Consider the following 12603-nt stretch of genomic DNA (forward strand, 5'->3'; position numbering starts at 1 on the left):
AGGACAAGGGTGACCAAGAAGACGAGAGGGTCCATTGGTTTCGGGCCCAATGCGTGGTAGTAGCTGAATCATGGATCACAAACACAGAACTCAGTTCCTGAGGACGGCTGCAATGAGACAACCCACCATGTACTCCTACATGGCCTCTCACCGCTACCTTTACCAAATCGTGTTCACACGCTTAGCTCACACACAGTAGGACATGTTCACACACCTCTGATTCATCCCCGATGAATCAGACCTGACTCAACTCTAAGCAGTAGCAGGCATGACAAACAAACATGAATGAGTAGGCACAACAGGGCTCAAACAACTCCTACTCATGCTAGTGGGTTTCATCTATTTACTGTGGCAATGACAGGTCATGCAAAGGATAAAGGGGTTCAGCTACCGCAGCAAGTAACAGATGAATCGATGTTGTCCTAATGCAGTAAAAGAGAGCAGGAGCGAGAGAGTAGGATTGTATCGGAATGAACAAGGGGGTTTTGCTTGCCTGGCACTTCTGAAGATAACATTGAGTCTTCATCAGTGTCAACGATCACATCATCGGTATCACGTCTATCGAGAGGGGACAAATACCGGCAACACAGAAGGGAACACAATCAATGCAATGCACAATATGATGCATGATCATGACATGGCAAAATGAATGTGTTTTGGGCTAATGCAACTAGCAACAGATTAAATGAAGTTGGTTTGAATACAAGATTCAAATTCAAACTCCATATGTGATTATTCAAATGCCATTTAATTGATTTGTGCTAAACAGCAGCTATAAGTTGTTCTAACATGCATGAAAGTGGTACAGATGGATTCCTTGAATTTTTCTGATAATTTTTCATATATAAATTATTTAATTTGGAGTTACGGTTGAATTTCTATGAATTTTAGAAGTTTTAGGCATTTTCTGGAATTTCCTGAATATTTAGAATTAAAATAATTCCAGAAAATGATTTATGGCGTCAGCACCACGTCACTGTGACATCAGCAGAGTCAACTGGGCTGGCTCGGGTCAAACCTGACGTGTGGGGGCCACACGTCAGTGACACAGGACCTAATCCCGGTCAAACCCAGCGCTGACTGGGGTTTGACCAGGGGTGGGGCCCACAGTCAGTGGCCTAGGGGGTTGGTTAGTGCGTCATTAGTGGCTAATGACAGCGCCACGTCACTGGCCACCGGAGTTCGGCCGGCGGCGACCCGAAACGCGGCGGAAGTTCACCGGGGTTGCGCTACGGGCGGCGGCTGGACGCGCGAAGGGCACCAGAAGGTAGCCTGTGCCCGTGCGCATCTAGGGGGGCCAACGGGAGGTGCGGGGGGTGGCCGGGGTTCGCCGGAGTGGAGCCCGAGGCGGCGGCCGGAGCTCGGGGTTGGGGCGAGTTAGTGCTACGGTGCGCAAACGAGCGAGGTGAGCGGCTAGCGGGGCGCTACGCGGTGCGGGGAGCGAGTTAGGCATGCCAGGGTGACCAAATGGTCACCGGAGCTATGCCGGCGACGAGCTCAGGCGGCGGCGTGCTACGGCCAGCTATGAAATGGCGGCTACGGCGAGCGGCAAGCCACGGGGTTAGGGGCAAAACGTGCAGGAGCTCACGGTGGTTCGGATGGGGTAGATGACGAGCTCGGGGAAGCGGAGACGGCGGCGAATCGACGGTGAAGATCCTCGGCGGCCGGCGATGGTGGCGGCGTTGCAGCGTGTCCGGGACCTTGTGGCTCGGTGGGGAGAAAGAGGGGGTCGAGGCGGAGCCTTTGAGCGCATCGGCAAGGCTAGGGGGTGGCGGTGGCCGCGAGGGAGCTCGTCGGTGGCGGCGGCTCCGTTCGGGCGAGTGAGAGAGAGGTCCAGGGGAGAGGATGAGGACGCGGGAGAGTGAGGGAGAGAGGCAGGGAGGTGCGTGGCGTCTCCGGGGCGTCGAGGAGGAAGCAGGAGGTGGCCAGGGGGAAGCAGGAGGTGGCCGAGGCCTCTCGGGCGCGCGCCACGCCTCGCCTCTGCCTACTGGCAGAGGAAGACGACAGTGGGGGGGGAGTGGAGATGGGCTAGGCCGTGCTGGGCCAGGTAAGTGGCGCCAGGTAACTTCCTTCTCTCTCTCTCTTTTATTTCTTTTCTATTTCTGTTATTTTGTTTTTGATTTGATTTAAAATACCAAATCATTTAATAAAATCCTGGAAACAATTATGTGGCTAGAGTTGAGATATACCAAACCACATAAAATGTTCCAGTAATTATTGGACATATATTATTTATATATCAAATATATATCCAATGCAAATAGCTATTTATTTAATTCAAAGGCCCAAAATAATTAACTCTGAGATACCAAAAATATTGTTTTGAGTTTTACCTCTTTGCAATATTTTCAGAGACTAAGAGGAACATTTTCTTGGACTTCTTTGAGGAGATTTTAATGTTGATCATTTTTAGAAGGTTTCTGAGGCTTTGAAAATTCCTCAAATTTCATTTGAATTTGAACATGATGCTCACATGAGGTCTAGCCTAGTGCATAACAGGACCAGGGATGTGACAATATTGACGAAACACCATGTGACTTATTTAGTTCAATCTTGTTTATGTACCCAACAAGGTTAAATGTCGTTAGCATGGCAAGAGGTGAAGCATGATGAAACTATCTAATCTAGGCAAGTTTAAATGAGGCCGGAACAACAAAACAACAAGTCCGGAAACTCCTCATATGCATATATTAGGTTTGGTACTGTTCTTCCCTAAACATAATTCTAGAGTTGTTAAACATGCTATATGAGTGCATCATGTTAAACTAGGCATTTTTCTACCCCATTTACATATAAAGATTATTTAAATCCGAGCTATGGTTATTTAGTTATGAATTAAATCATTTTAACATGGCATAGGAGCAAATATAATCAAGCAACATTTTAAACTTTTTAGGCATGGATGAAAATGATATATTATTAATCTACACAAAATTCTAAGCAAGTTTCATATATTAAGTTTTTACATGTGATGCTTAGTTTGTAAGTTAAAATATGCATGAAGTTTATGGGCTAATCTGTAAAAACTACAGCATCTCGATAATAGGCAAAATCGTCTAGATAGGAAAAAACATTACACGGGCCGAATTAGAGCACAAAGGGCTGGGGAAGGAGCTCACCTAGCGGGCCGTGGCCCGATCGAGGGTGGCTCAGACTGGCAAGGGAGCGGCTGGGCCTAGCGCGGGCTGAATCCACGCGTAGTCAACGCAACCACGCGTGACGAAGCGGGCGAGGGGATCCTCCGGATTGAACAGAGGCAGCGGCCACAGGAGCTTGCGAGGAACGGGACTTGGAGCGGGCTGCGGTCAACGAAGGGGAAAAAGGCAGCGCTCTATCAAACCGGACGGAGTAGAGGCGAGGCGATGCAGATGCGAGGGAGGCGGTCGCGGGCGGCCGGCGACGGGCTTGAACGAAGACGACAGGCGGCGAGGAGGAGGTCCTGGGCGGCAGGGACTTGGCGTCCGGGGCTTGAAGCTTGAAATGGCGGCGCCATGGCAGGGCGTCCTTGGCGGCAGACCTCGTCGGCAGGGTCAAGGGGTCGTGCCCGCGCATCGGGCGCGCGAGGAGGCAGCTACCTCGGTCATGGCTTGCGGGGGCGCGGACCCAGGCATGGGGACTTCGGCAGGACGGCAAGGCTGGAGCGGATGCAGGGGGTCAACGCAGACGGTCCGGGCGGCAGCGGGACATGGCGAAGACGGGGCATCTCCGGCAAGGCGAGGAAGGAGAGGACAGCCATGGAGAGGCCCTGGATGGCGGAGGTCGTCGAGTCCTGTCCCTGGCGAAGAGAGACAGACACAGAGAGGTGAGACGGAGAAGAAAGAGAGAGGGGAAGGAAGAGAGCAGAGGAGGAACGGCGACGGGGTCGGCCTGCAGGCTCGCGTGAGGTCTTTGCGAGGAGAGGCTGGGATGGATCGGCGCTCCTCTCGATCCAGATCGAGGCAGGCGCTCTTGATTGGCCGGGCATGGAAAACCGAGTGGAGTTAGGTGGGGGGTGGCGGCGCTGCGAGGGGATTTGGGCAGGTGGATGGAGAATGGATGGGACAGATCCCTAGGTTTTAGGGTTAGACTAGAATGTATAGCGAGTGGAAATTTGGGTAGGGGCTAATTCATCCCTTCGATCGTAATCAGACGACCGGAAAAAACTAGATAGGGAGTCCAAACAAGAAAACGGTGATGTTTTGTAGATGTTTGGGGATGATCCGGACCCAACGGTGACGACTGCTCGGGTCGGGTCCGGGACAATTTTTGGACGCGCGCGAGGGGTTCGATGCACTGCGCAGAGAGGGGTAGGCATGTGCCTAGGTGGACTGTGGAGAGCGGGTTGGGCTGAGAGAAGAGGGGAGAGATGCAGCCCGGCAGGGTTTTCGGAGACCGAAAACGTCCAACGTTTGACCGACTATATTGCTGCTATAGTTTAACGGTTGGGCTATCAAACGGACTCCGAACGCGATGAAATTTGACAGGCAGTCTTCCTACACTAAAATAAGACCACACGCCAACTTTCATCCCATTCCGAGAACATTTTCTGGCCACTTATAAAATACTATTTTGAAGGTGCCGCGGGCGCGTGCAAGGGTGTCTGGACTCAGAACGGACAACGGACGGAACTGGGGAACCCGAACGAATGCAAGTTTTTAAAACATGATGATGCAATGCGGATGATGACATGGCAAGATGCAACACGCAAGCAAATGACAAGGCAACAACAGCGAATAACTGAAGGACACCTGGCACAACGGTCTTGGGGCGTCACACCAACCTTGATGGCTAACGGCATGGAGGACCCAAGAACCAACTGAGAAGGAAAGAGAGAATGAGTAACATATCAGCTTATAGACATTTCATCAAACACGTCAGGAGCATGTACCGAAGAACACCTCACATTCTTATGACAACAATGAGCAGCGGTAGAATGCAAGGAGCAGTAGCAAACCGAAAAATGAGAGCAGCCCCGTCAATCCTGCAAGAGGAAAGGAAACAGAAGAAAGAAAAAGTGAGGAATCAAATCGCACAAGATAATAAGAACGAGAAATTGGGGTCAGTTTCATGAAAGAGAACGCAACGCCGCTGCTGCTGCTCCCATCCACCCAATTAATGCTTGACGAACCCACAACAGCAATTATAGAAAATCAATTATATTATTATAACCAGGTCCATCAAGGCAACATATCTAAACATACAGGGGACAAACATATCAACATGGCTAAATATTCTCCTAAAAAGCATGAATAAACAAAGCAAGAAGACTGATCCATCGAGCACAACATATCTAAACATAACATCCATCTATTGTATCAAGCAAACTGTCACCAAAAACATGTAGGAAGGAGTTATCTTCGGATTCTCAACCTCTCCAGCCAGCGTAATGATTGAATCCCAATAGTTGAGGTTCCAAAACAGAGTGTTTAGATACTGGCCCCAATTCACATTGTCCAGGTCCATTTCAAACCATCTTGAAGGTTCAATATGTGGACTTCCTATCAATCAAGATAAGATAGAGACATCTACTCTCATGTAATAGACTGACGTAAAACTAATGATTTGCAATATATGATAAACAACCTTTTGTACTATATAGTGTACGTTAAAAAATCCTATCTTGATAACCATGATAGCAGAAAGATCTACGTATCCCTGCAAACAATTATTCTGCTATTTTTTTCTTCTTGTTGTCATAATCAGGCACTACAACAACTATCCAGATTTAAAAATGCCCAGTTCTAGACTCTTTTTTATGTGGTATTGCTAGTTCTTGTGTATCCCAATAACTTTACAAAATCAACACTAATAAGCCTTTTGAATGATTAGTGATTTGCCTAAGAGTAAAAGCGCACAAGTATATTCATTAACTGCCCTCGTACTACCTGCAAACTGCGCTTTGGGTTCAGAACCGCCCTGCATCTGGGCGCTCGGGCAGCCATGGTCGTGGATCCCGCAGCCATGGTGGCGTTGAGGAGCCAGAACAGGAAGCGCACAGGGGTGCTTGGTCTCGAATCTGGCCGGCCGCTTGTCAATCTAGGGGACATGGCGATGACGATGGCATACATCTGCACGCCCGCCATGGTGCTCATCCTTCTGTTTCCATTGTGATGGCCTACCTGCAGAAACCACCAAACTGCAGGGGTCATCCAGAAGAAGAAGAGGGAAGGGGAGGAGGATGGAGGGCGTGCGTGCGTACCTTTGAAGCCTAGGTGCTACAGCCCATCGCAGACGTCGAGGGCCACCGCATCAGAAAGCTATGCTCCCCATCCCACTGGGAGAAGGCCACCGCCATCATCATCCATGGATGGGTGTGGGACTATGGTTCCGCCCCCATCCATGGCCTTCCTCGAGGACCAGGTGGACGACGGCGCGTTGGTGCCGGTGCCGCCGCGGATCTGGGCGTCGCTCCGCTCGATCTGGGGCCTTCCCTTCCCTTCCTTTCGAGAGGAAGGAAGGTGAGGGTCGCGGGAGAGGGTGGAGCGGCGATGCTGGAGGGAGAGGAGACCCCCAGAGTTGGGGTCGAGTGAAGAGCGGGGAGGGATGCAGCGGCTGCGCAGGGTGTGGCGCCGGCGCTAGGGTTCGTGAGTGGAGGGGAGGGAAGCGGGGGAGAGGCGGCTGGAGCGGGGGAGCAGAGGAGAGAGGCGGCTAGGGTACGCGAGCGGCCAGAGATGCGGGCTGACGGCTTGTGTGTGTGGGGGGGGAGGGGGGGGCTCGCCGTGTGCACTATTCATAGCGACACGTGGACGACGCGAGCCTGCCTAGCACCCCCTTCATCCTTTATATGTTCAACTTGGTATGGCTTCCCGAAGGTGGGAGAAAGCCCTGGGGCGACAATGGTGCGTGAGGGCGGAGCGACTCAGCGACTCCGCCCGAGCTTGGTTCGCAGCGTGAAAGAAGCTCCAGGAGGCTTCAAAGTGCGTCCAGGTGCCCTCTTCCCTCTTCAGGCCGACGACGACGTAAATCCGCAAGTTGGAGCAGTGGGAGGCTGTTGAGCCGTACTTTTTGGCGCTTTGCATTATTCACAATGCCGCCCTAATGGAGCATGAAATGATGAAGCCCGCACGGCTTCCGGTGAAGAACATCAATTGGCCAACCCGAGAAGCGCGCTCAGCAAACCCATTCGGACGGGTGCTGGGAGTGCCTTTTCGGAACCATGCCGGTGGCCGGTTCGTCTTCCTCCGAGGCTCTAAGAATGCGCTTGACGAAGCACAATGGTCCTCGAGAGTGCAGACATCAGCGGTGGTGGTGGACTTTCTTTAGTTTTTCTTCTTATCCTTGTTTTTTTGTTAGTGTTGATGTTGGACTTCTATCCAGGACCACCCCTTAGTTCATGAGGAGGTTTCCCAAAGCCCTTGTCTACCCATCTTTTCATCAGCCTATTTAGTAGCGAGCTCGAGGAAGTTGGTAATATTCAGAAGAAAAAAAAACAAGCAATGTTAAGAAAGATAACCAAGAGCAGCTCCTTTTCACATCATGGATCCCCCCAGCGGGATGTGTGACGATCAAGGTGGATTAGGGTATAGCGAGGTATGAACTTGCAGGCGTTGCGTGGCAGTGTGCAGAAATTTAGAAGACATGTTCTTGAGGTCTTGGCAGAAATTTAGAAGGCATGTTTTTTAGGTCTTTTAGTCAAACTTTGACCATCCATATTTTTAATAAAATAAAATATATGCTACCAAAATTACACTATTAGATTTGTATTTGAAAGAGCCTTTTGATGGTATGATTTTTATGACATATAATTTACGTTTTATTACTTTAATTACTAGTCAAACTTTACCCAATGAGAGGGAGCCTAATAAACTCGGACGGATGAAGTAGTAACCTGAGTCAGCAACATCGGTCGTCTCTCTTCTCTAGAACAGAAGAAAAACAAAACCTAAAGGACACAAGAAATTCGGTGTGGTTGCTTACACCCAACGCAGCCGCTGTGGTTGGGATGGTTAAATGGACAGTGTTATCCCAGCCCATCAGGGTTCAAGTCTTGGTGCTCGTATTTATTCTGGAATTATTTTAGGATTTTCGGCGATACGTTCCGTCGACTACGAGGCGCCTACGATGACTTTGTAAAATCTCAAAATGATATGCCGGCTCGGTTTCTCGGAGATGCTCATAAGAATAGAGTGTGCGTGTGTGCATTTATAAGCGTGTTTATATAAACGCTTACATCTGTGTACTGTGTTGAAAAAAAAACGCAGCCGCATCTGCATAAACCTCCACACCGCCGTCTCCGAATTCCCCAATTCCAGAGGAGGCGAACCAGCCCTTGATCGGATCCCGACTCCGAGTGCTGGGCGGAACAATGGTAACGCAGTCGGAGCCAGCACCAACCCGTCGTCCTCCACCGCCCTCAACCATGGATTTATTCTCCACCTCCTTCGTCCGCCGCCGATTTTCTTGAACCCTTCGTCGGCTTGTCCGACGCTTCCGACGGCGTCATGGATAGTACGGAAGATCGACCGTCCTTGGTTGCGCAGGGGAAGGACAAGCAGCCCGTTCCCTACAGTGACGCTCCGTCTCCAGTGCGCGCCGTGCTCAACCGTCCGTGGCCATCCCCTGTCCTGATCCCGCCGGATAGCCCGTCCCGCAAGTACCGCACACCGGTGGCCACTGCCAAGGACATCGGGGACCCGATCTCGCCGGAGGAGATAGCCGCGCTGGAGGACAAGGAGAGCGACGACGCAAATGCACGGTTCTACAAGGCAATGGCTCGGACCGATGTCTTTATGAGGAATTACATCCATGAACACGGCAGCCTGTACATGGATGAGAACGACGGGTGCATGTTCGACAACTCCGCCCAAGTTGAGGAAATACGGTAATCTTTATACTTATTTGTTTTTGGTCCATGTAAACTTTATCCAGGACATACCTTCCGTTCAATTTCCTTTCACTTCGTATGATCATGATGTCTTACTACTTCAATGGGCTGATAAATAGTACTCCCTCTGTAAAGGAATATAAGAGTAGTGATCTAAACGCTCTTATATTTCTTTACGGAGAGAGTACTACTTATATGGGAATTTTCCATTCTGGAAAATTGCTTCTTTACAAATATTGGCTTTGGCATACCATAGATCTGCCTGTACCGCTAATGGCAGTTACTCCCTCCGTCCCACATAGCTTGAAAAACGATCTTATATTGCAGGACGGAGGGAGTAGAAGATACAGACCGTGAGCATTTGAAGCTTCCTCACTAGTCAGTTAGTGTGACCCGGTTGAATTGAATTATCCAGCTTATTGTCAAAATTGTTCTGCTTAATATGAAAGCTTACATGAGCTCAAGAAGGGGTGGTAGCTGGAGCTCTTTTTTCTTCTTCTAAGGAACACACAGGAGCGCTGCCTGTAAATTGCAGCAACAGAAGTACCTGTAGCTCTGGATGGGGAGGGGGAGGTTTTAGTCTTGTGGAGGAAGATGGGTATTTTGGGTAATATTGCGGCAGTTCTGTTCCTGGCATTTCGATAGATATTTGCTACATTCAGCAGAGTGTGTTTTCAGAAATTACCAGCATTTCACAATGGTACCAGACCACTTTGCTGTTTTGTTGAGTGCTTGTGCAAATGCTAGAAATTAGGTTGTTCACAAGCCGATTTTGCCTTTCCTTTTCTATTTCTTTGTTTGAACTTGATTTTCTTTTGCCACTGAGGTCTATGCTCCAATGTGGGAACAACCTCTAAGCAGGAAAATGAGGTCTTAGTCCACTGGTGTATATTTTCACGTACTGAAATCAGAAATTCGGAAATATCTTATTTGGTAGCTTAATGTAATTCGTTTCTCTCATTGTAGTTGCAAGAGTGTCACAGCAGAAGAAATGGAAGCCAAGATAATCAAGCGAGAGGCAACTAGGCAAGAAACTTATCTGTCAGAACTGGCCTTAGTGAGTTTCAACAAGAGGAAAAAGGTATAGCTATTTTCCTACCTTCCATTTGCTATTTGGTAGGAGCTTGTAAACTGTATACAGTACAAGTCAGTGTTGTGTTCCTGCCAGGAAATATTAAATTTTGTTTTTGAAAGATAACTGTAAGGAACCCAAGTCGTGGGGATGTACATCAATTCTCCCAACCAAGTGAACTAGACTTACTTCCTGAAAATATTAAATTAGGATCACTAACTAGTATCATGAGCCACACAGAGTGTTTCAAAATACTTTAGTGCAATTTGTAAGTGTTTCAATTAAACTTAAGGATTCTTTGGACGATTACAGAATTTCTCTATTCCACTTCGATCAGCCTTTAGTGGCTACTGATAATAATTCATGTTAATTCAGCTACTCCTTCCGATCCGAATTAATTGACGCAGCCTATATACAATGTTCTATAGAGGTTGTATAGAGATTGAGTCAATTAATTTGGATCAGAGGGAGTGGAAGAATTAGCAACCAACTCTATTGCAAAGTTTTGGTTGATCCATCTGTATTTTCTGGCGTGTACTTGTAAACATACTTGTGTATGCAATTACAGCTTCCGCATTCCTGCTTCTACACAGGTGGTTCTTCTAGTGTTGCTTCTTTGTTCTGGGTATTTGGTTCCCTCTAGGGTTGCGTTTGATCATCTTATTGAGGTCTGTTATTTGCAAGTGCAATTGTGGAAGTGGTTCAGTTGCTCTAGCGGATTCTGGTAGACCTAATCAAACTAAAAGTAAACCAATTACGTGCACCACATTATTGTGGCAATGCTCAACATATAGTTGGGCACATTTATTTATACTGAATTTTTTCTCTTCCCTCTTTGTGCCCAATTTGCAGGTGAAGTTTGAGTTATGTGAGACATTGCTTTCGAATTCCTTCTGGCAGAACAGAGATTCCTTTGTGCACCTCAATTTCATCGCAAAGCGCAAGGATAAGAAGACGCTCTTTTTCGCCGAGATAGAGTACTGTGGAGAGGCCGGCGAAGAGATCCCGCGAGTACGCTGCTGCGTTCCCCTGGATTCATCATGTGAAGGTAAGCCTGCGGAATCTTCAGAATATTGTCCACATTACTTGATGATGTTTGTTTGCGTTTTATTCCTAGTTTGTTGCTATATGTGCTGACGCTGAATGGAGTTTACTATTTGTTCCTCAGGTGGTTATCATTACTACTGTGTTGATCCTCCTGGACATGGCTATAGGAAAAGTCTTGACTTCACGAGGTGCTATGCCTGCACCGAGTTCTTGAAACATCCGGCCAATGGCTCGACGTACACAGGAGGCCATGATCATCGGAAGAGGATGTATCTATAGTTTAGAATGTGTTTCATTTATAGTAAAGAAAAAATGTGTTTCGTTTATCAGCGGTGGCCTCCTCATGGAGGGCACGAGAGAATGATCCTCACAGAAGAGGCACAAACAGCGTCCAGCTTTAAACTAAAGCCAACCAATAGGCCACAAAAATCATACAAAGTTCAAAATTACAAGCAAAATAAAAAGAAAAACAAGTAGCTGAAATAAAATAAGGCTGCGGTACAGCAAAAGTCCTCTTCTTAGCTCGAGCTCATGTGAGCGCAGGTGAATAGTAAAATCCAAAAAAATAAAGAATTCTAACAAAAATGGGGCAACAAATATTGATGTGTGTTTCACATGATTTGCATGATGAAATCACAGAATTTTTTCGCTATCTTTTTCATTTTTACTTTCATCCGAGCTTACATGAACAAAAGCAAAAGTATCAGAATTATATATCAAACTCCACGGCAGCAAGGAGCAGAATTATATATCAAACAAAAGCAAAAAGGACTATGGCTTGGTCCGAACTTGTGCTATGGAGGGGTGTGTCCGATGATGGAATGTGCTTCCTTAATGACGCAACACTTACTCGAAAGCTATCTTGTCCTTCGCTTTCCCCAAGGGTAGGCAGTGCTGAAAAAAATATGTAGTAGCATAGTTTTGAGAACATGGTCAATGGGATGACCTAGAATAATCCCTTGAATAGCAAGTTTGCGATATTCCATAATACCCCTGATTGAGCAGCAAAGTAGCACCAGGAAAAGCCCTACGGTAAGCCCTCGAATGATGCCCTCATTGATCGATCGCTCTGAACTGCTACTAGGCGCATGTGGCGGCATATACCATCGACAATGTTATAGGGCTTCTCGTGGGCGCAAGCAGTGGTAGGCAGGGTAGACGACGACAGATTATTTGGCGGTACTCGGCATGTCCGAGTGTCGCGGCTCGGCCTACATGAGAAAGAGTGATGGCGGCTACCGAAGCTATAACATTTTAACGCCTACTGAAAGATCAAGTCAAAATTGTACAGTTTCAAGGCTCACCAAGTCACCATATGTGCCTCGTTTTCGATGAAAACGTCACATCTCATTGAAACAATAATCCACAATACAAGACACTGAAGCGTCAAACCTGTGGTTTGATTTTTGCGCTAGGAGTACTACCATTTCCCTAACCATGCAACCGTTGATTTGTTCTCAGGCCTACAACATTGGGGGTGCCATAACCTGTAGCGGTGGTATGCATGGGAAAGCCATAAAACGAGTGGGGTGGGCATATCTCTGGTGCATTGCAAGGCTGGTTACTGTTGGGAGCGTCTATACCCTTGCTCATTGCAAGGCATGTGAGATGCTCGCCTTACCTTAAATGGGTTGAGACCAAGTCTTCGCTCGATTAGCTCTCACCTTACCCATTATACAGC

The 12603-nt window shown here is 47.9% G+C and overlaps 1 protein-coding gene and 1 long non-coding RNA gene across 3 annotated transcripts; one reads left to right on the plus strand and one right to left on the minus strand.

Annotated features, from left to right (window-relative positions):
- Positions 1-4669: 4669 nt before the first annotated feature.
- LOC123093810 (uncharacterized) lies at positions 4670-6657 on the minus strand. Of its 2 annotated transcripts, XR_006445617.1 has the most exons (4): positions 6179-6657; positions 5865-6098; positions 4883-4960; positions 4670-4795 (listed from the first exon to the last, which is right to left on the minus strand). It is a non-coding gene; the product is annotated as an uncharacterized lncRNA (long non-coding RNA). The 2 variants fall into 2 exon arrangements; XR_006445612.1 differs by lacking the exon at positions 4670-4795 and having other exon boundaries at positions 4830-4960.
- Positions 6658-8209: 1552 nt separating this feature from the next.
- LOC123093890 (uncharacterized) lies at positions 8210-11450 on the plus strand. The gene is made up of 4 exons (XM_044515971.1): positions 8210-8800; positions 9770-9884; positions 10728-10923; positions 11044-11450. The coding sequence occupies exons 1-4, from the start codon at positions 8421-8423 to the stop codon at positions 11199-11201; spliced, it is 849 nt and encodes a 282-aa protein (XP_044371906.1). The 5' UTR covers positions 8210-8420; the 3' UTR covers positions 11202-11450.
- Positions 11451-12603: the final 1153 nt, after the last annotated feature.

The sequence above is a fragment of the Triticum aestivum genome, chromosome 1A, assembly GCF_018294505.1.
Source record: "Triticum aestivum cultivar Chinese Spring chromosome 1A, IWGSC CS RefSeq v2.1, whole genome shotgun sequence".
Classification (NCBI taxonomy): Eukaryota; Viridiplantae; Streptophyta; class Magnoliopsida; order Poales; family Poaceae; genus Triticum; species Triticum aestivum.

What these genes read in the sequence shown, in the direction of transcription:
- LOC123093890 (XM_044515971.1), top strand. Translation starts at nt 8,421, where the DNA reads ATGGATAGTACGGAAGATCGACCGTCCTTGGTTGCGCAGGGGAAGGAC. An exon ending in GCCCAAGTTGAGGAAATACG is followed by an intron (nt 8,801 to 9,769) that starts GTAATCTTTATA and finishes CTCTCATTGTAG; the next exon opens with TTGCAAGAGTGTCACAGCAG. An exon ending in GTTTCAACAAGAGGAAAAAG is followed by an intron (nt 9,885 to 10,727) that starts GTATAGCTATTT and finishes CCCAATTTGCAG; the next exon opens with GTGAAGTTTGAGTTATGTGA.